The following is a 21,831-nucleotide window of genomic DNA, read 5'->3' as shown; positions in this document are numbered from 1 at the left end:
CTGTGTGGTTACCTGCAACAGGATAACAATTTAGTTTGTGGCCTTGCTGCTGTTCTAGAACCAGAGCACAGGGGAAGCTGGTGGAGGAGAGGCCAGGGGTATTATGGTGACATTCCATTCTGGCCTGTGACTGCAGGACCGAGTCCCCACAGTCCTACCCTAAGCAAGTCACTCAAACAAGATTCAGAATCCAATTGACCATGATGACACACACCTACAATCCCAAGGCCTGGGATGCTGAGGCAGGAGGACTGTTGCAAGTTCCAGGCCAGCCTGGGCTAGAGAATGAGACCTGTCTCAAAAACAAAGAAATCATATGGTGGGGGGACAGGCTTCTTCATTGGTAAAGTCTTTACTGCCCAAATATAAGAACCTGGTTCAATCTTTAGAACCCATGTTAAAAAAAAAAAAAGGAAAAGTCAGGTATAGCATTTGCCTGTAATCCCTTGCTGGGGAGACAGAGGCAGGAAGATCCCTAGGGTTCACTGGCTGGCCAGTCTAGCAGAATCAGCAAGTTCCAAATTCAATGAGAGACACTTTATTAAAAGATAAGGTGGAGAGTAATTGAGGAAGATATATGACCTCTGGTCTATACACACGCACACACACACACACACAGGGGTGGGGAGTCAGTAATGAATTGATGGGTAGTCAAATGAACATGTCTTTGTTAGTTTGTTTATTTTTATGTGTATGGGTGTTGTGTGTGGGTTTTTTATGTGTACGGGTGTTTTGTCTGAACACCAGAAGAGGTCATTCAGATCCTATAGGAGTACAGTTATAGATGGTTGTGAGCCACAGTGTGGTTGCTGGGAACTGAACCCAGGACCTCTGGAAGAGCAGGCAGTACTCTTAACCACTGAGTCTCCTCTCCAGCGCCCCAGTGGGCATGTTCTTTAAAAGCAGGATGCCAATGAAAATCACCGTGAGATACCACTTGACACAACGAGAATGACGGTGATAAATAAGCTGGAGAACAACAAGCGTTGGCAAGAATGCGCTGAGCAGTCTACATTGCTGGCAGGACTGCAAAATGATGCCATCAATGTGAAAAATGAGTTGGTGGCTCCTTACGACGTCAAACAAAGGATTACCAGACGATGTTTCAGTTCCACTCCGGGATGCTACCCGGTCGATCTCTACATAGGTACTCGTGCGGGAACTTGAACACGGGTGTTCACTGTGACTTGGTTCATCATAGGCAAAAAGTAGCAACCCTCCCAGCGTCTATCAGCAGGTCAGCAAGTATCTGTCGGCAAATTTGTACGTAAACACAATGCGATCTATCCACACAGTTAGGGAACCTTAGGATAAGACAAAGGGCTGGGGAGATGGCTCAGTAGGTAAAGCCATTCGCAGTGACAGCTAGATGACCTGAATCACAGCCCCAGAGCCAAGGTCAAAAACAAAACAAACAAGCAGAGGTGGTAGCTTGTGTGGAATCCCAGCATTCCAATAGTTCACAGACCTAGAATCCGCCCTCAGGAGCTTGCTGGTCAGCTAGCCCAGAGTGCCTAGCACAAGAACAACACAGGATCTGCCTCAGAACAAGTGGAGCAAGAGCGGCAGCTCCCCCAAAGTTCTTCTCTCGACCATACACGCATCGTGGCACATGCATGCTCATACACAAGCGAAAAAAATTAAAGACGAGTGAAATGTTAGTGCATACACATAACATCTACACAGCAGGTGCACACATCCATACCACGTATCTCCTCTTGCTGCCTCTCTACTCAAAGCGCACCCTCTTGGCTTGCTTCATGACCACTGAGTTGGTCCTTAAAAATCCCATTTTATGGTCAGAACATCGGTTCTTGTGAATGGGAGATGCTGTGTGAGACAAGACAACTAATTACTCTCTGGGTTCCTCCTTTAATTGAGGTGACTGAAAGCCAGAAGACTGCCCAGTCACAGTGATGACTGACAGCTGGAGCTGGAGGCTGGATCTCCTGATGGGCCACTGCATCCCCCACGATGGAGCATCCTTCCTAGGTGGCCTCCTCCCTTCACTCCCTCCGGGGTAAGAGCACACATTGGAATCCTTCATTCCAAGATGCAGTTTCTTCCCCCTTCTTCCCTCTAGTCTGTGATTCTATCTTGGTTAACAACTCGCTCATTCCAATTTCTGACTGCAATGTGAAAGTCTGCCTGTACTGAATTTCTGGGATGGGCGATCTATGGAACGTTCTGTTTGCTCAGGGAGCTCTGGGATGGGGTCCAGTGTCTGTCCCCCCAAATAGAGGATGGTGGCAGGTGTTGCATCTGGAGAGGTTGACGCTTACGCATGACCTAGAGTTAAGGATCTTTACTATCAAACAAGGGAGCTTGTTTGGAAGTTTATCTAACTTGCACAACATCACACATGTTCCAGAATTTGCCTGTCCAATTTTCCATTAGAAAATGTTCTATTAGTCTATAAAGGCTTGTTACTGCCCTGTCTTTTAGAGCACATAACTTTGTTAGTATTTATTTTACTTCGCAACTTTCCTTTAAAGTATTTTTGCATTGGTATGAAATATTTGTGTAAGTGTATTAATAATCCATGTTCTCTGGCATTGTTCTCTCTCAGTGCATTACTTTCTGTCCTTGTAAAACATATTTTGTATACGGATATTTTGCCTTCATGGTTGTCTGTGCAACATGAGCATGCAGTGCCCATAGAAGTCAGAAGAGGGCACCAGATCCCCTAAGACTGCCTTATAGCCGGTTGGGCCCCACTAGGTGGGTGCTGGTAATCCAGTCTGGGTCCTCTAGGATAGCAGTCGGTGCTCTGCTGCTGAGTCATCTCTCCAGCCCCAAGAGTACATATTTACATCAAGATAAATCATGACTACTAGTCCCTCAACATTATTACTTCTGGTTCCATATTTTAGCATCTTCTTTGATGTTATTAACCTGTGTTACATGGTTTGGAAAAAAGATTGGACTGGGCAATGTAGCTCAGTGGTGGAGCACCTGCCTAGAATCCCCCAGTGAGGGGCTGAGGTGTGGCTCAGTGGTAGAGCACCTGCCTAGAATCCCCCAGTGAGGGGCTGAGGTGTGGCTCAGTGGTAGAGCACCTGCCTAGAATTCCCCAATGAGGGGCTGAGGTGTGGCTCAGTGGTAGAGCACCTGCCTAGAATTCCCCAGTGAAGGGCTGGGGTGTGGCTCAGTGGTAGAGCACCTGCCTAGAATCCCCCAGTGAGGGGCTGGGGTGTGGCTCAGTGGTAGAGCACCTGCCTAGAATCCCCCAGTGAGGGGCTGGGGTGTGGCTCAGTGGTAGAGCACCTGCCAAGAATCCCACAGTGAGGGGCTGGGGTGTGGCTCAGTGGTAGAGCACCTGCCTAGAATCCCCCAGTGAGGGGCTGGGGTGTGGCTCAGTGGTAGAGCACCTGCCTAGAATCCCCCAGTGAGGGGCTGGGGTGTGGCTCAGTGGTAGAGCACCTACATAGAATCCCCCAATGAGGGGCTGGGGTGTGGCTCAGAGGTAGAGCCCCTGCCTAGAATCCCCTAGTGAGGGGCTGGGGTGTGGCTCAGAGGTAGAGCCCCTGCCTAGAATCCCCCAATAAGGGGCTGGGGTGTGGCCTAGCAGTATTGCACTTGCCTAACATACAGGAAGGTTTGGGTTCTATGCTCAGCAATGAGGTATAAATAAAAGATTAAATTGTTTGTTGCCATATGGTAAAAAGTTTTCCACCCCTCCCATTTTAAAGAGTGCTTTCGATACACATCTGGTTTTAAGATTATTATTATTATATAAGCTTTCTGCCCTCATTTCAAGTGAGAACTTCCTTTTCTGAAAGATCCGAGAGTCTCTTTTCTTGTCAAGGTAAACCTCAATGAAAAAAATGTATCTCTATCTCCCTGTCACCTGGGGAATTTAATCAAGCTATGAGTCTGTCTTGAACCCAATAACCGTAACACTCTATTGAGAGCCACAACACCTAAGTCCATTGAGGATCAGTAGCACCGGCAGGCACAGCTACTACCTGCTGCTGCTATTGGAGGTCATATATGACAACAGCTGCCACATGCCAGGGCCAGGGCCACTGGGACATTAAGTCTCTAGTTTATAAAGCTGGACACAGTAGACCTCAAGGTCAGAACTTGTAGCTGAAAGCCTGTAGGCCTGCTGGTCCAGCCAGTAGCCCATGGGCACACCTGGGATGCCGGCACTGGGTGAGCTTCTCCTTGCTACTGAGCAGAGTAGAAGAACCTCAGCCTGCTGGCTGGTGACCCTTGTTCTGTCTGTACACATTGAAATCTTTTCTTAATACAAAAATATATAGGCTTGCCGGGCGATGGTGGCGCACGCCTTTAATCCCAGCACTCGGGAGGCAGAGGCAGGCGGATCTCTTTGAGTTCGAGACCAGCCTGGTCTACAGAGCTAGTTCCAGGACAGGCTCCAAAGTCACAGAGAAACCCTGTCTCGAAAAACAAAAAAAAAAAAAAAAACATACATATATATATATATATAGGCTTGAAATATCCTCATTGCAAGGAAGGAATTCCTTTTCGGAAAGACCCGAGTCCCCTCTGTGCAATGCTCCTATCTCCCTGTCACCTGGGGAGTGTAGTCCGAGCCCCTCATTCAGAGATGTAACTACCTGCTTGTCACAAGGATGTGGGAGCTTTTGCTTCATGAGACAAGTACCAGCTCAGATGAGCCCCTCAGATACCAGGTGACAGCAGAAGGGACTTGAGAGAAGAGGGAGCCAGCCTGGCAGTGGAGTCCTTCCGAGGTACCCTGCAGCATCTGATGCTTCTGTCTCTGGCTGGTTCCTCAATAGTTTACCTAAAATTGGCACTTCAAGGTGGCTTCCTGCTGTTTCTATGATAAAATTCTTTTACTTTCTGCATCAGAGAACTTTCTGAGTTGGCAGATTTTGTTACCAATTTTGACACCAACGTCTTTATGAAGGATTATGCCAAGAACCCTGCTGCATTATTTCAGCAAGAAATTGATAAATTGTTCATCATATTGTACTATTTGTAGGGTAAAAGGCCCACCCTGGCCCTGAAACCAGAGCCAGTGAAAGAAATGCTTTAGCCTCAAACCCAGAACCAAAGTAATGCACCCTGACTCTGAAACCAGTGCCAAAGAAACACACTTTGTCCCTGGAACAGAACCAGAGTCAGTGAAAGAACTATGCCCTGGCCCCAAAACTGGAGCCAAAGAGCTTTAAAAAGCCAGTGAAAGAAACACAGCTTGGCTCTGAAATTCGCCATTTCTGCCCCTGACGAACAGAACTAACTAATCACTGAGCAGGAAAAACTAACCAATCCCTCTTCTTCCCGGGAAAATGCTGCCCCTAAGAAGCCCAGTGCCTGGTCAGGTTCAGACTGCTCTTTTTCCACCCTGGCAAGGCGGCCAATCTCCTGGATTCTTCCCTCCCAATAAATCTCTTAAAGGAAGTTTGGGTGAAGACCTTTCCCCAAAGCAGAGATGGGGGAGAGCGGGACTCTTAACACTTTGGCTCTAACAACTTCAGTGGGGAAGCCCTCTCCTGCTGGAGCAGAGCTGCTACTTTGGGGAAACCTTCCCTAGAGCAGGGCTGTAAGCTGCTCTGCTTACTGTGGTCTGTGCTGTTCCCTGACTCCCGACTACCAGAGCACTCTTCCACCTGAGCTGTAACACTCAATATTCCAGGCTCCTGATTGCCAGGACCCCTTTCCTTCTGAGCTGTGACACTTTCACCATTTTTGAGAACTTGTCATCATTGCCTGACCCCAGATACCGCATTACTGTTTTGCTCTTTCCACGTGTTCTTTTCTGGTTCTGTTTGTAGCGTTTTATGCATTAGTCGTGCGATCTAGAAAACCCACCAGTTGTGTTATCTCTTCCTTCTCTGTACAGCATTGCTGGGTATTTCTTGTGCCTAGTATTTCAAGAAAGTTTGGTTAATTGAGAATGACACACAGCTTCCTTTTCCTTACGTCAGAATCTTCTTCCTTCTATTTTAAGAGTCCCAGGCCTGGAAAAGATTTGAGTCTTAAACCCGCAGGCCGTTTCTCCTGCCTCAAAGGGAGTGAGGACAAACACGAAGGTGAGAGCAGTCCTGGGGGCGGCCATTGCTCTCAGAGCGCCATCTTCAAGCGGTTGGGAGGAGGTATATTCTTGCGCGACGGTCCCCAGATGCAAAGACTTCTGGGAGATAGAGTTTCTGCTCTACTCCTAGTGAGAAAGGAGAGCCCTGGAACTCGGGCTTCCGGTAAGATGCTGCCCATGCGCGCGTCTCAACCTATGCGCGTGCTCGTGCATGCACACGGCCTATGCGCCGCCCTCATTTCCTGAAGGTCCAGGGTCGACGCTCCCCTCCCTCCTGTAGCTTTTGCTTTCGCTAACTTGAAGTCGCAGATCCTGTGAGGGCCGAGGCCGGAGTTTTCCGGTCTGCAGCCGGAGGGCCCAGCGGGAGCGCGGCGCGGAGGCCGAGGACAGGGGCGGCGGGACTGTCAGCTCGGTGAGGCCCGTGGGCGCAGTTTGGGGTCCGCGAGAGGGAGGCTGGGCCTGGCCGGTCGCTCGCCGAGGTCCTACCGAGCTGCGTCAACCTGGGCTCCCCGCTGTCCTGTGCGGAGCCCAGGAGGGACGCAACCAATGGTCGGGCTGACAGCGGAGCAGCCGCACGGCTTTGGGGTGCATGGACGGTCCGAGGACGAGGTGTGCAGGCGCTGGGAGGGTCAGCGGTTCCAGATTCCCACGGTGTCACTCAGCGCCCATCAGCACCAGTGCTCTGTCTGCTGGTTCCTACCTTTGTAGCACTTTGTCTAGCCTTGCAGCATCATAACGGTCTAGTGCAGGAAGTCTGCTTTTGCTTTTGCTCGTGGAGGAATCAGTGTGATGGTGTGTGACTTAACCAAGGTCCTGCAAGGGTTTGGGGATAAGCGTGCCATTGTTTTCTAGTTTCTCTCGTATTCCTTTTTAAAATGGGCAGCAGTAACCGAGTTTAGTTGGATAGTTTGAAAAGAAACCACGCTTTATTACTGTTTATACGACGTCTGCCCATCTGGATCACTTTTCCTTTTTACGTTTTTGTTTTTGAAACGTGATCTCCCTGTGTTACCCAGGTTGTTCTGGCACGCGGTGATCCTCCTGTCTCAGCCTCCAGAGAACTGGGAGTACATGTATGTCACCTCATGGAACATTAATTCCAAGTGTACAGAGCTCAAAATTCTTCATTCACATGACTTAGTTTCACCAATTTGAACAGGAAATAGAAATAGGAAACAGGAAAAATGAAAAATAACCTTTTTGCACCTTTACATCTAATGCCCAGGGTCTGAAAAAAGAAGCAGTTTTGAGTTCATTGTGTAGCCCAGCTGGGTGGTGATGGCACAAACCTTTAGTTCCAGGACTTGGGAGGCAGAGGCAAGCGGGTCTCTGAGTTCGAGGCCACCCTGGTCTACAGATTGAGTTCCAGGACAGCCAGGGCTACACAGAGAAACCCTGCCTTGAAGAAAGAAAGTGTAGCCCATCCAACTGTTGGAGCTACTGGTTCCTCCTGTCACCCGTGTTACCTCTTCAGAATGTTTGTAGATTGTGACTTCATTTGGCAGTTCCCAGGCAGGAGATGTGTCTCTGTGTAGACCAGTTAACACCCCATTTCCTTTTCCTCCCCTAGGTCTGCCATCAGCAGCGTCTGCACTTCCCAAGAGCAGCAGAAAATGAGCCGATCGAGGGTGAGTTTTTCCGTGTGTAAAGAGCCTTTTCTCCTTTGTAATGTATTTGGGAGACTGACAAAGGACTCTTCTTTAAAATGGTGTGGAGGTGGAAGACTATAAAGGCGATTACAATATAAAATATAGCCTGAGCGGCAGGATTGCCATGGCCTGTTGTGTAAGCAGTGTCATAATTTTAGGCTAATGGAGTTACTTGACACTGTGAGAGAAAGAAGGATCGCGTCCTTTCCATCACCTGCCTGCAAGTACTGTTGGGAGACGCCACTTTTGGTTGCTTATGGGTAGCAAAATTTTCCTAGGACTTGGCAAGTTTTCTTTATTCAGGTTAGTGTGATCATTAATGACATTCATAATAACAACCTTGGAGTCCTGTTTAAGCAGAGGCCCCGCTGCCCATGAACTTGTTGCAGGACGTTTTTCCAGGGACCATATGTGACGGGCCAGTGTGATCCATTTCCATCTTTCCTTTCTAGTTGTAGTAGTTTGAGGAAACCCTTTTAATAATGGTTCTTTTAAAATGCCTCTTATGGTTTTAGAGGGTTTTTTTTCTGCCTCCTCCTCCCAGAAATGGGATGGTTTATTTGTTGTTTCACAGTTTTGGGATTTGTTGCCATTGTCTTTACCTTTAAAGTAGTTGAAAAAATTCCTTGCTTTCCATGTGAGATTGGTTCTTTGCTCAGAAAGATTAGTCGGAGTGTGTCCGTTCATTTTTGTTGTTGTTGTTTTGAGCCAGGGCTTCACGTAGCTCAGGCTGGCCTCATGTAGCTCAGGCTGGCCTCCAGAGTGCTATTGTAGCCTGAGAATGACCTTGATCCTGGTGAACTCCTGATCCTCCTGCCTCCACATCTAAGGGCTGGGATCACAGGTGTGCACCACCTTGTCCATTACTTTTCTATCTGCATGTTGAAAATTACCTTGACAAAAGCCACTTAAGGAAGAAAGGTTTTATTTGGGTTCACGGTTCTGGAATACAGTCCGTCTAGCGGGGAGGGGCCGATATTAATGTCTTGTCTGAAGTCAGGGAGGAAAAGGGACAGCATGCTGCTACACACCTCCCTTTGTGTTGGCAGGCCAGCATCCCAGCCGGGCACGGTGACATCCACAGCGGTAGGGTCTTCCAGCGCCACTGTGTAATCAAGACAGTCCCCATAGGCCCGTCTCCCAGATGACCTATCCCATTGACAGCACTGACATCAAAACTGTTGTACAAGGCATTTGTGAGTTTCCTTCTAGAAACCTCTGTGATGTTCCTGTCTCCGCTGTTGTGAGCTTAGCGGTTATGCAGTGATGGCTGTTGTCACCGTCTGCAAAGGTCTTAGGGAAGGCTGAGTGGTAGCTCACTCTTAGTACCATTTTCTACTCATTTGTTCACTGAATACTTTTGTGAACGTGAACTCGTCATTTTGGCTGCATAGCTCCTGTGGGAAGACAGATTAGAACTACCGGGTGGGCGTCTGAGCAGTGTGCTTCGTGCTTTGAAATGTTTCAAGTGTCTCAGCACGTTGATGGTGAGCAACCTTGATAGTCAGATCTTGAGTGTAGAGACCAGATAATTCCTTTAAGGTATCTTTTGAGTTCTTGGGAAACACTTCTTAAATATTTGACAGCATTTGTTTTTTATTCAACATTTTATTTTGAAGTAATTTCAGATTCATAGAAAAGTTGCAAAGAGGAGCTAGAGAGATGGCTTAGTGGTTCAGCCAGATGGCTGGCTGCTCTCCCAGAGGTCCTGAGTTCAATGTCCAGCAACCCCATGGTGGCCCACAAGCATCTATAATGAGATCTGGCTCCCTCTTCTGGCCTACAGGCACCCATGCATGCAGAACACCATATACATAATAATTTTTTTTTTAAACAAAAGAAAGGTTACAAAGAAACAGAAGAATGATACAAAGAAATCTTGCATTCCTTTTGCTCTAAGATACCAATTCTTTTAAAAAAACAACAACTTTTTAAAATATTTTGTATGTGCCTACATGTGTGTGATGGGGCAGTATGTAGCACTTCCATAGTGTCTCCACATGGATTCTGGGGATGGACCCCAGATCATCAGGCTGTGTGGCGAGTGCTTTACCCACTGAGCGGTCTCACTAGCCTACCCTGCCAGCGTTACTCAAGAGAGCAGAACGGCTGCTAAAATAATCGACAGTGTGCACTCTACAGCACTGAATGTAATCAAATCCAGTTCACAGCGACAGAGTGATTGCTGAATCTAGAGAACAAACAAGCGCTTGAGGATTTTGTTTGGCCTTTTTTTAGGGGATCCAACTGGGAGAGTCTCATCCATAGAATTACAGAGTCATACATAGAATCAGGTTTTATATAGAGAGTTATAGAATCATATATAAAACCATAGTAGTATACATAGACTCTCATGCGTGGAATCCTAGACTCTCATACATCATAGAGTTGTATCAGGTCTTTTCTTTTGAGCCACAAGCCAGCTCCCAAATCACGACACAGAGACTGAATACCTGTTGTAAATGCTCAGCCTCATCTTAGCTCTTATTTGAATCTGTTTCTCTCTGTCTACGATTTGCCTCAGGGCTTTTTACCTTTCTTTCTGTACATCCTGCCCTGTGTTTGCTGGCTGGCAGCTGCCTGACTGGCCCCTCATGTCTCCCTCTTCCCCTCCCTCATTCTCTCCTCCTCTCTTCTTAGTGGGGCTAGATTTCTCTTTCTACATATTCTCTCTGCCTGCCTGTCTTGCTATCCCTCCTCTGCCTAGCTGTTGGCTGTTCAGCTGTTGATTAACCAATCAGGTACCTTAGGCAGGCAAGGCAAAACAGCAACGCATCTTTTCATAATTAAACAAATGCAACATAAACAAATGTATCACATCCTTAACATCATTAAACAAGTGCAGCAGGAACAAACGTAACACACCTTCACACAGTTAAATATTCCACAACATAAACGTAACACACCTTCACACAGTTAAATTTTCCACAACATAAAACGTAACACACCTTCACACAGTTAAATATTCCACAGCACAACCAAATGTAACACACCTTCACACAGTTAAATATTCCACAACATAAACAAATGTAACACACCTTCACACAGTTAAATATTCCACAGCACAACCAAATGTAACACACCTTCACACAGTTAAATATTCCACAACATAAACGTAACACACCTTCACACAGTTAAATATTCCACAACATAAACGTAACACACCTTCACACAAATATTCCACAACATAAACAAATGTAACACACCTTCACACAGTTAAATATTCCACAACATAAACAAATGTAACACACCTTCACACAGTTAAATATTCCACAACATAAACGTAACACACCTTCACACAAATATTCCACAACATAAACAAATGTAACACACCTTCACACAGTTAAATATTCCACAACATAAACAAATGTAACACACCTTCACACAGTTAAATATTCCACAACATTGAGTCTCAATACAAAAATTGTAGACAGACTTAACAATCCCAGGCATTGGCGTGGTACAGTTCCTGACAGAACTGTGGAGAAAGAGACAGAGGCGCAGCTTCCACCGCCCCCTCCCAGTCATGGGACAGAGCAGAACACTGCACATTTGGGGGCACGTGCGCACTGGGGAGTACGGCCTGCTGCAGTCACCTGTCAGTGCTGAGAGCGGAAGTCCTCCGTTATACATTTGGAGTCATTTTTAGAAGGTTACAAAGAAAATCCCTTTATTTTTTCCTATTTGGCTTCACTTGTTTTTACGTTTAGATTACTGATTCGGTGGGTGTTCATTCTGTGCTGGCAAAGGTTTGGGGGTGGCTTTATCCTTGTTCAGTTATCTCCTGCTCTTACAGTCTTGCGTCACCACAGTGGAATACCAGAGCCAGCAGACTTTCAGGGAAAACTGTCATTTGCTCAGTTTTTGGTGCCGGTAAGCAGCATTCCCACATGGCCTCTGCGTCAGTTCTCACCTTCGGATTCCTGCCCTGAGGTGCTGCCTTGGTTGTTCTTTTTTTTTTTTAATTTATTTATTTATTAAAGATTTCTGTCTCTGCCTTGGTTGTTCTTGAGGATAGTCTATGACCCTGAAGCCAAATAAACCCGTTCACCTTCAAGTTGCTTTTGCTCAGTGTGGTCACAGCTGCAGAGGTGCAAACAAGACGTTTCCTATTTTACTTCTTTTTATTCAAAGCCAGTAACAAACTCTTTAAATCTTTGGTTCTGGGTATTGAACTTGGGGCCTCTGCTACACTAAGCTCACGCTCCACCTACTTACATCTGAGCCCTGGAGTCTCCATTTGTAATCTGGTAATTCCCACTAGTACTGGAGCTGAACCCAGGGCCAAACTGTGCTAGGTAAGTACTCTTATCACTGAGTTAGGTCTCTACACGTACCTGCATGCACACACGTGTACACACACACTTGTTGAAACAGAAGCCTGCCCAATAATCTCAGGTGGCCCTTGAACTCACGATTTTCCTGCCTCAGCTTCCCAGGTGCCAGGATTACAGGTGTGTGTCATCTTGCCCAGCTTATTCTTTTGTGGAATGGAATCTTACTATGTAGCCCAGCCTGGCCTTGAACTAAGGACCTCCTGTCTCCCTCTCCCAAGTGCAGGGATTACAGATGCACATACCACTCCTGGCTGTGTGTGTTCCTTTTGTATCCTTTTACTTTACGGTTATTTTATAGGGGTGGTTTCACCATCAGTTCTCTGAATTGTCACATCATCCACAAAGAGGAATAGATTTTCCTGGTCCCGATTGCCCCTCTGAGGTAACAGTGAGCATTGGGACGGCGCAGGGTTTTCTTCTTAGCTGGGTACATTAGTGCACGACACTGTGCTTTAGAAACCAAGTCAACCATTTAGACTCCCATGTTTAAGTCATTTCTAACACCTGTTTAGCCATACACTCTGATTTTATGGAAGTAATATCATAATTCATTAGAAAACGAAAATAGGAGTCGGGCCAGCAAGATGGCCCAGCAGATAGAAGTGCTCGCCACAAAAGCCTGGGGACATGAGTTTATCTTCAGACCCATGTGAAGCTGGAAAAGAACATATTCACAAAGCTGTGCCCTGGGACATGAGTTTCTCTTCAGACCCATGTGCAGCTGGAAGAGAACATATTCACAAAGCTGTGCCCTGGCCCACATGTGCCATGGCTTAAGTGTGCATACATGCGCATACACAGTACTTTTTAAATATAAGTCAATAGATAAAATTTAGTTTCTCTGTGCTGAAGAGAAGGCTCGGTGGTTAAGAGCCCTAGCTGCTCTTCCAGAGGATCTGGGTTCAAAGTCTGGCCTCTGAGTACCAGGCATGCATATGGTGTGCAGACATGTGTACCAGCAAAACACCCATACATGTGACAGAAATGAAGTTCTTTTTCGTGTGTGAATTTAGTTTTGTTAGTGTTGAGTTGTTCATCTTGATGCCCATCCTTTTGTTTATGTAGTTTCCTTAGCTGATGGTTCTTTGGTTTTGTTTTGTTTTACCAGATAGGGTTTCCTTATGTAGCCTCAACTTTCCTGGAACTATCCTGTAGACCAGGCTGGCCTCAAACTCACAGAGATCCACTTGCCTCTGCCTCCCAAGTACTGGGATTAAAGGTGTGTGCCACCACTGCCCAGCTATCTGATTATTCTTAATATTCTGATTAAATTTTGGGAGAATTTTTCTTATTTGAGGTACTGGAAGTTGAGTCTAGATTCTCCATTCTAGGCAAGGAAAGAGAATTTTTTTTTCCCCCGAGACAGGGTTTCTCCGTAGCCTAGGAGCCTATCCTGGAGCTAGCTCTTGTAGACCAGGCTGGCCTCAAACTCACAGAGATCCGCCTGCCTCTGCCTCCCGAGTGCTGGGATTAAAGATGGGATGGCGCCACCACTGCCAGGTAGAAAGGGAAATTATTAGCAGCCAATGCAGATGGACTCCAGTGCCTCCTGCTTGGCTCACCTCTTTACGGGGTGATGGCTGCAGAGTCTGGAAGTAAGTAGAGAGGGTACTAATGGCTTAGTCACCTTTTCTGCTACTGTGACGTGGCTCTAGCAATGGCTCAGCAGTTAACACTGGCTGCCCTCCCGGAGGTTCCAGGGTTGATCCCAGCACCCCATGGTGGCTCACCACCACGTGTATCCCCAGTTACAGGCAATCCAATAAATACCCTCTTCTGGCCACAGACAATATGCATATTGTACTTATACATACGTACGTACGTACATACATACAGGGGAAGCAGTCATACATATGAAATAATGATATCTTTAAAAATTGCTCTGATGGAAACAGTTTAAGATAGCTCACAGTTCCCGTCACAGTCCATCCAGCAGGGACGTCAGCAGCAGGCGCATGAGGCACCATCAGAAGGCAGGAAACCATGATTGCTATGCTCACTCACTTTCATCTATTTGTACAGTCCAAGATCTAAGCCAGGGAGTGAAGCCACGCATGGTGGGCAGGCCTTCCTGCCTCAGCTAACCTAATCAAGATGATCCCCATGGGAATGATGAGAGCCTGTCTCTGCAGTGATTCAGGGTCTCAAGGTGATCCCTATGGTTAACCATCACACCTAATTGAAAGGGCCTTGGGCCATTTTGTAGTGGTGGCATGTTCATAGAGGAGATTAATTTGCTCAAATTAATTCACACTGAAACGGTTTTCTGAAAGTTTTCATTTAGGGAAACCAAATGCCTGTCCACTGTGGCTAGTCAGGTGTATGTCCTGTTTGATCTGATACAGTTTCGGATTGGATCTATATTCCTGATAATCCCATACAGATAGAGTATCATTTATCTCACATAGAAAAGTGCATGTGTGGTTATGTGATGATGGAGGGCTGAAATCTTGTGTCCTCTGCTGTCTCTGGCAGCATTGCCAAAGCCACCGGCTTCGAATCCGATTCATCAGTCACTCGACTGCCCTGTCCCTGCAGCAATTCCACACTGCTGTCCAGGGAGTTCTGAGGCAGCCAGCTCCTCCATGGTCCCCATGCTGGGACTCTATGAGGGCTCTGCTGGAGAGTGCAGACCAGTGGCCCCTATGTAAAGTTGCATGACACATGGCTCTGGCTTCTCTGTACCTGAAAGGTATCGTGGAGACATCCCTGTGGTTAGGACCCGGATTCCAGTGCTCTTAGAAGAATGTGTTTTCTGTTTCTTTTAAAGATATGTCTAAGTATGTATTGTTTTTTGTTAATATGTGTGTGAGAGAGAGTTTACGTGTACCGTGTGCACGTAGGAGCCCACAGGCCAGAAGAAGGTGCCAACTCTCTAGAACTGGTATTAACAGGCAGTTGTAAGCTGTCAGACGCGGCGCTGGGAACTGAACTCCAGTCCTCTGCAAGAGCAGTAGTGCTCTTAACTACTGAGCCATCTCTCTAGCCCTGGACTTGGGTTTTTGAATCAGGAAGATAATCTTGTTTGGTTGGTTTACTCCTAATCTAAAACTGGCTCTCCCTGTCAAAAGCTGTCGTAGGAAAGCGCCTGCTTGGTGTCTCCCCACCTGCTTTCCATCCAGCCCTTCTGTGCTGGTGCTGCTCAGTCTGTCCTCTTCCCCCTTCCCTGTGTATCTCACTCTAGTAAGATTCTCTTTTATCATTATCAGTGTTGTGTATTACTGCAAGAAAGAAATGTTTGCAGTGAAACTTGAAATAACCTCCAGTGTGTGAGTAGCCCACGCAGTTGGCTATCAGATAAAGTATGTAGAAGTCAAACAGCTGAAACACGGGGCTGGCGGGACGACTCCGTGAGTGCAGGTCCAGAGTGCGCGTGTGCAAGGAGAGAAGAGCCTGACAGTTTTCCTCTCCCCCCCATATTTGCTGCTGCGCACATGCTGAAAGCTTTTGTTTGTTTATTTTTCGAGGCAGGGTTTTATTGCACAGCCCTGGCTGTCCTGGAACTCGCTCTGCGAACCAAGCTGGCCTCCAGCTCACAGAGATCGGCTGCCTCTGCCTCCAGTGTGTGCCGCCACTAACCCAGTTGTTTCCCACGTTTTCTGGCCTCTCCAGTTTACACAGTCCAGTTGCAAATGGGAACTGAACTGTCGTGGTGGCTCAGCTTCTTCTCACTGGCTGTAATAAACTGCCCTGAGAGAGGCAGCCTGAGGGAGAAGGGCTGGTGTGGCTCAGGATTCCAGGTTGTGGTCCATGATCCTGGGAAAATCAAGGCAGCAGATATGTTAAACAGCTGCACTTATTACATCTGCAGTCGAGAGCGAAGAACACGGAATTAATGCCTGCTGCTAGCATTCAGCTGGCTTTGTCCACTCTTATAGAATGTAGGATCTCTGCCCCAAGGAATGAGGCCACCCATCTTCCTACTTCAGGTCTTCCTACTGCAGCTAGCATAATACAGACACACCCTCATGGGCCAGCCTAATTAGACAGGTGGTTCTAGATCATGTCGGGTTGATAGTTAACTGCTATATTAGGGTTTTGCTTTTGCTTTTGTTTCCTGAGACAGCGTGTTACCATATGGTTTGTTTCCCTTCCAGGCTCTGTGGCGCTGAGGTGTGGAATGTTGGTGGCTCACTGCACCAGTTGGTTAGGAAAGCTTGTTCTCTCTGGCCTTTTCTATATCCCCTAATTCTGATCACAGTGCCATTGCAGGGCCCACTGTCCTTCGGGGACGTGGCTGTGGCCTTCACCCAAGAGGAGTGGCAGCGGCTGGGCTCTGAGGAGAAGACGACGTACAGGGACGTGATGCTGGAGACCTACAGCAACCTCGTCTCCGTGGGTGAGCACCCGTTGCTTTCTAGATGCTGCGAATTCAGTGATTGTCTCCAGTGTAAAGGAACCAGGGCTCCTTAGTCCTTCTGGGTAGACATGAAGTCTGTCTTTGCTGCTCCATTGAAAGAGTCTACTTTTTGCCCCCTTGTGGCTCTGGATATTGAACCCAGCTCCTATATGTTAAGCAAGTCCTCTGCCTCTTAGCTGCAGCCCTGTACAGAAAATGGTAAGAAATGAGAGGGGTGTGGTGTAACCTGTGGCGCATCTTCCTGTGTCGGAGTGATTTCTGCGCCCGGTAGTCCCAGCCCTTCTCCTTTTCTTGTTAACAGGGTATGATGTCACCAAGCCAAACGTGATTATTAAGTTGGAGCAGGGAGAAGAACCGTGGATGCTGGAAGGCGACTGCCATGTGCAGAGTCACGTGGGTGAGTGACAGGAGGGTGAAATGTTACAAGGTAATCTCTCCAGTTGATACTGTAGGGGGAGCTTTTGAAACTTGGTGCTTTGTACCAGGCAAAATCGAGAAACATGGGGGTTTATTTGTATTCAGAGTTTTAAAAAAAATGACTTGAAATGAAAAGCTGGACTTAGTGAACATTTTCTTTGTGTCACAAGCTGTTTAAGCCCTGGTTGTGAAACTCTCTTTACGTGGGAGGAAAATGGAACTTTCAGAACGTTTTGACTTATGTACCAGATAGAAAGATGAAGACTTCACTAGACATGGTGGCTCAGGTCTGTAGTCTCAGAACTTGAGCAAAAACAAAAGCAAGGATTCCAGAAGTGCCTAAGGCACAGTCTCCCGTGTGGTGATGAATTGCCACAGTGTAAATGCAGAAGTGTTTGGGATGGCAGTCCTCTGGTGTGGTGATGTGTTGCCGCTTGATATAAAGGGCCATTAGAACATTTCTTTTTCGTATATGCCCAATAACTATTTTCCCCTGCTCCCCTTTGCCGCGAGTCCCCCCACTTCTATCTAAGTCTATCACCCTTTCGGGAACTGGGCTTTCTGCTCATCATTCTTAGGTCATTTTCATTTTCTTCTCTCAAAGTTGATTTGTAAAGTACAGTGCTTGTTTTCAATATAAATTTACTGTCTTCCCACTTCTTTTTTTGGTTCCTGTCCTGGAACTAGCTCTTGTAGACCAGGCTGGCCTCGAACTCACAGAGATCCGCCTGCCTCTGCCTCCCGAGTGCTGGGATTAAAGGCATGCACCACCACCGCCCGGCTGTCTTCCCACTTCTTATCCCCACACACATACACAGATATATATTACATGTTATAAATCAAAACAGACCTATACACTCATGATAATTTTACTCATAGATTGCCCACAGATAAGACATTTAGGTACTGCTCCTTCTGTATTCTGTAAATTCATATTGACAACATTTGTTCAATCTTACTTCTTTTCAGAAATCAGTAAAGTTGATGACACCATAGAGAAAATCCAAGAAAGCGAAGGCAAATGTATGAGGCGAACTGAGGATCTCAGCAGCCGAAGAGCAGAGAAGGGGGACGCGATTGATAAAACGGATCGCCTGGAACTGCGCCTCGTTTCTTCAAGCACAGGGGCTCCCCGTTGTGTGTCTTGTGGGCAGACCCTGGAACCCGTGGCAGCGCTGATTAGTAGTGATGGACGGTATGCATCGGAGAAGCCCGACAAGTGTGGTGACTGTGGGACAGCATGCAGAGAGAAAGCGGGCGACTCTAATCAAAATGGAGATACTTCTGCTCGACATGATGAAAGCATTCTGCAGAAAATCACCATTGTGGAGAAGCCCTTTGATTATGAGTGCATGGAAGCCTTAGACAGCGAAGCTGTTTTCATGGCTCACGAGAGAGCTTACATGGGGGAGAAACCCTATGAATGGGATGATGATTCTGGACCAGACTTCATCCAGATGTCAGATTTCAGTGCATATCAGAGATCACAACTGGAAATGAAGCCCTTTGAATGTACACAGTGTGGGAAGTCCTTCTGTAAAAAGTCCAAATTCATCATACATCAGAGAGCTCACACAGGAGAGAAACCGTATGCGTGTAATGTGTGTGGAAAGTCCTTCAGTCAGAAGGGGACCCTCACTGTCCATCGGAGGTCACACTTAGAGGAGAAACCCTATAAGTGTACTGAATGCGGGAAAACCTTCTGTCAGAAGTTACATCTCACACAGCATCTGAGAACTCACTCAGGAGAGAAGCCCTATGAGTGCAGTGAATGTGGGAAGACCTTCTGCCAAAAGACGCACCTCACTCTCCACCAGAGGAACCATTCCGGGGAGAGGCCCTATCCGTGCAACGAGTGTGGGAAATCCTTCTCCCGGAAGTCTGCCCTCAATGACCATCAGAGAACACACACCGGAGAGAAGCTGTATAAGTGTAACGAGTGTGGGAAATCCTACTACCGAAAGTCCACTCTCATTACACACCAGCGAACGCACACAGGGGAGAAGCCGTACCAGTGTAGCGAGTGCGGGAAGTTCTTCTCCCGGGTGTCGTACCTCACCATCCATTACAGGAGCCATTTAGAAGAGAAGCCGTACGAGTGTGCGGAGTGCGGGAAGACCTTCAATCTGAACTCAGCCTTCATTCGCCATCGGAAGGTGCATTCGGAGGACAGAGTCCTTGAGTGTAGTGAATGCGGGAAGTTCTCCCAACTGCAGTGTCTCCCTGATCGCACGAATGACTTAGGACAGAAACACTATGAATGCAGTGAGTGTGGGAAGACCGTCCTTGAAAGCTCCGCCTTCAGTGGGCCCCAGTCTGTTCCAGAAGCGGAGAAGACGTACGACTGTAATATATGTGGGAAGTCGTTCTCTGATTTGTCATGCTACACTGTACATTACAGAGGTCATTCTGAAGAGAAGCCCTTCGGGTGCAGTGAGTGTGGGAAAACCTTCTCTCATAATTCATCCCTCTTTAGACATCAGAGAGTGCACACAGGTGAAAAGCCGTATGAATGTTGTGAGTGCGGGAAGTTCTTCTCGCAGAAGTCCTACCTCACCATCCACCACCGCATCCACTCGGGGGAGAAGCCCTACGAGTGCAGCGAGTGCGGGAAGACCTTCTCCCGGATGTCCAATCTCACCGTGCACTACAGAAGCCACTCGGGAGAGAAGCCCTACGAGTGTAACGAGTGTGGGAAGGTCTTCTCTCAGAAGTCCTACCTCACTGTCCACTACCGGACTCATTCGGGAGAGAAGCCTTATGAATGTAATGAATGTGGGAAGAAGTTCCACCACAGATCAGCCTTCAATAGCCATCAGAGAATTCATAAAAGGGGGATATAAGTGCACTCGGTGTGGAAAATCTCTGACATCTCAATTTAAAACAGACATTTGGTTATAATGAACATTGGAAGTTTAATGGGGAGTCAAGTATGGATTTTCCCCCTAATTTTTATATTTGTGGTGCTGGGATTGAATACAGGGCCTTTTGCATGCTATAGATGCTCTAAATCGAGCTGCACCCCAATGATTCAAGAGTAGAGCATCCATGCTCCATGTGAGAAGCCCTAAAACAAAGTCCATCTTAACCTGAATTTTCAGAAAAGAATCTGTAGAAATTCAGCAAGAAACAAACCATGACCATATCACTAATGGGACACTAGATAATATTTACAGGAGTGAAACTTTCAAAGTATTTAATATTTATTTCTGATTTAAATTGTATTTACAAATCAGGGAATCTTGCTAAGAAACATCAGTAAGGTGATGTAACACACTTTGGAAACTTATTAAAAGCCATATTTGTGATATAAAAACAGGTGTTTATAGAAAATATGCAAGAAGTTATCTGTTCTGAATAAACTTATAAAAAGGAAGTTATAGCGGGGCAGTGGTGGCGCATGCCTTTAATCCCAGCACTCGGGAGGCAGAGGCAGGCAGATCTCTGTGAGTTCGAGACCAGCCTGGTCTACAAGAGCTAGTTCCAGGACAGGCTCCAAAACCACAGAGAAACCCTGTCTCAAAAAAACCAAAAAAAAAAAAAAAAAAAAAGGAAGTTATAAAGTTGGGAGTTGATCCTAAGGCTGACCAAATATGTGGCATCTCTGATGTTTTAGAAATGCAAATTAATAGTAATTCTATGCAATCTTTCGCAACCATGGCTGTGAATAATTTTGAAAACATGATATTGAGCCTTAGAATGGCAAGTGTTACAATGGGATTTATTGGTGAAATTGTTATATAATGGGAAAGCACATGATTTTTTTGTGAATGCTTACCAGTAGACTGGTTTTGTTAAAAATTTTCAACTGGAATTGAGCAATTTTTTAAAAATACTATTTTGATAAACTTTTCTGTCTTAGTGTTGTATTGCTATGAAGAGACACCATGATCATAGCAAATCTTTTAATTTTTTATTAATTAAATATTTATCTTACATCCAAACCCTCCCTTCTCTCCCTCCTCTTCACCCTTCCAATCCAGGACCATGGCAGTTCTTACAAAGGAAAACATTTAATTGGGGCTGCTCACAGTTCAGAGGTTCAGTCCACTATTGTCATGGTGGAAAGCATGGTGGCACGCAGGCAGACAAGGTGCTGGAGTAGTAGCTCAGAGTTCTAATCCATCTGCAGCAGGCAGCCAGAACAGAGAGATGTGGCCTGGCTTGAGCATTTGCAACCCCATGCCCACCCCCAGTAACACACTCCCTCCAGCAGGGCCGCACCCATCCCAACAAGGTCACACCAGGTGACAGGATTCAGATGAGCCTATGGGATCGTTCCTATTCAAAGCACCACATACACAAACATAATTTGGAGTTGCTCATGACAGTTTCACTAAAAAGAGTGTTACATAATATAAATATGGTATCATTTTTATTTATCGTCCGCTATTCTCAGGGTTTTAGAATGAAATATGCTTCTGGTAGACATTTTCTGGTTGATACTTTTCGGCATTATTCCCTGCTAAAAGAATTTGCCTACTATTTCTCCATGTGAGAATTGAGAGCAAGCAGTTTATATCAATAATCATGATACTCTTCTGATTGCTTGTTCAATAACCTCTCGCTGCCCTCAGTAGATCTGGCCCAAGACCTCTAGTCATTACCTGCAGCAAGATAGCCCCAAGCCGTGCATACTGTGGTTCTGCAGTACTTTAGTGTGATCACCAAAATACCTGCTTAATGATGGGCAGGTAGTGACTACAGTGTGGAATCACTGGACAGAAGGGTGATTGACATTCCGGTGAGATTTCTTCAACACTCCATAAAATGATGTGTTTAAACCTTAGGGATTGAGGGCTAGGAATATTGTTCAGTAGAAAGGCACTTGCCTACCATGCAGGAGACTCTCTCTTTGATTCTGTGCCCACCCCCAAAATATTGTTGCAAAATAAGTTGCTTCCACTTAGTGTATTTGAGCTGTGACTGACAGCCCACCCCACAGATCCTTAAGACTACAGAAAGTCAGACTTTATATGACCTGAATCCAGACAAACCAAGTGGAGATGCTTGTTCTGCAGATGGTGATCAGACCCTCCC

The 21,831-nt window shown here is 46.4% G+C and overlaps 1 protein-coding gene across 2 annotated transcripts; it reads left to right on the top strand.

Annotated features, from left to right (window-relative positions):
- Positions 1 to 6,289: 6,289 nt before the first annotated feature.
- On the top strand, positions 6,290 to 20,746 carry LOC121464710 (RB-associated KRAB zinc finger protein-like). 2 transcript variants are annotated; one of them, XM_041677739.1, is made up of 5 exons: positions 6,290 to 6,440; positions 7,599 to 7,656; positions 16,227 to 16,353; positions 16,676 to 16,771; positions 17,761 to 20,744. In XM_041677739.1, exons 2-5 carry the CDS (start codon positions 7,642 to 7,644, stop codon positions 19,632 to 19,634), a joined length of 2,112 nt encoding a protein of 703 aa, XP_041533673.1. In that variant the 5' UTR covers positions 6,290 to 6,440; positions 7,599 to 7,641; the 3' UTR covers positions 19,635 to 20,744. The 2 variants fall into 2 exon arrangements, with proteins under 2 accessions (XP_041533673.1, XP_041533672.1); XM_041677738.1 differs by lacking the exons at positions 6,290 to 6,440; positions 7,599 to 7,656 and having other exon boundaries at positions 16,077 to 16,353; positions 17,761 to 20,746.
- The last annotated feature ends 1,085 nt before the right edge of the window (positions 20,747 to 21,831 follow it).

This window comes from Microtus oregoni, unplaced genomic scaffold (assembly GCF_018167655.1).
Source record: "Microtus oregoni isolate MIOR12 unplaced genomic scaffold, Mior012 000029F_ref0000214, whole genome shotgun sequence".
Taxonomy (NCBI): Eukaryota; Metazoa; Chordata; class Mammalia; order Rodentia; family Cricetidae; genus Microtus; species Microtus oregoni.
This window is presented reverse-complemented; position numbering and strand designations above follow the sequence as displayed.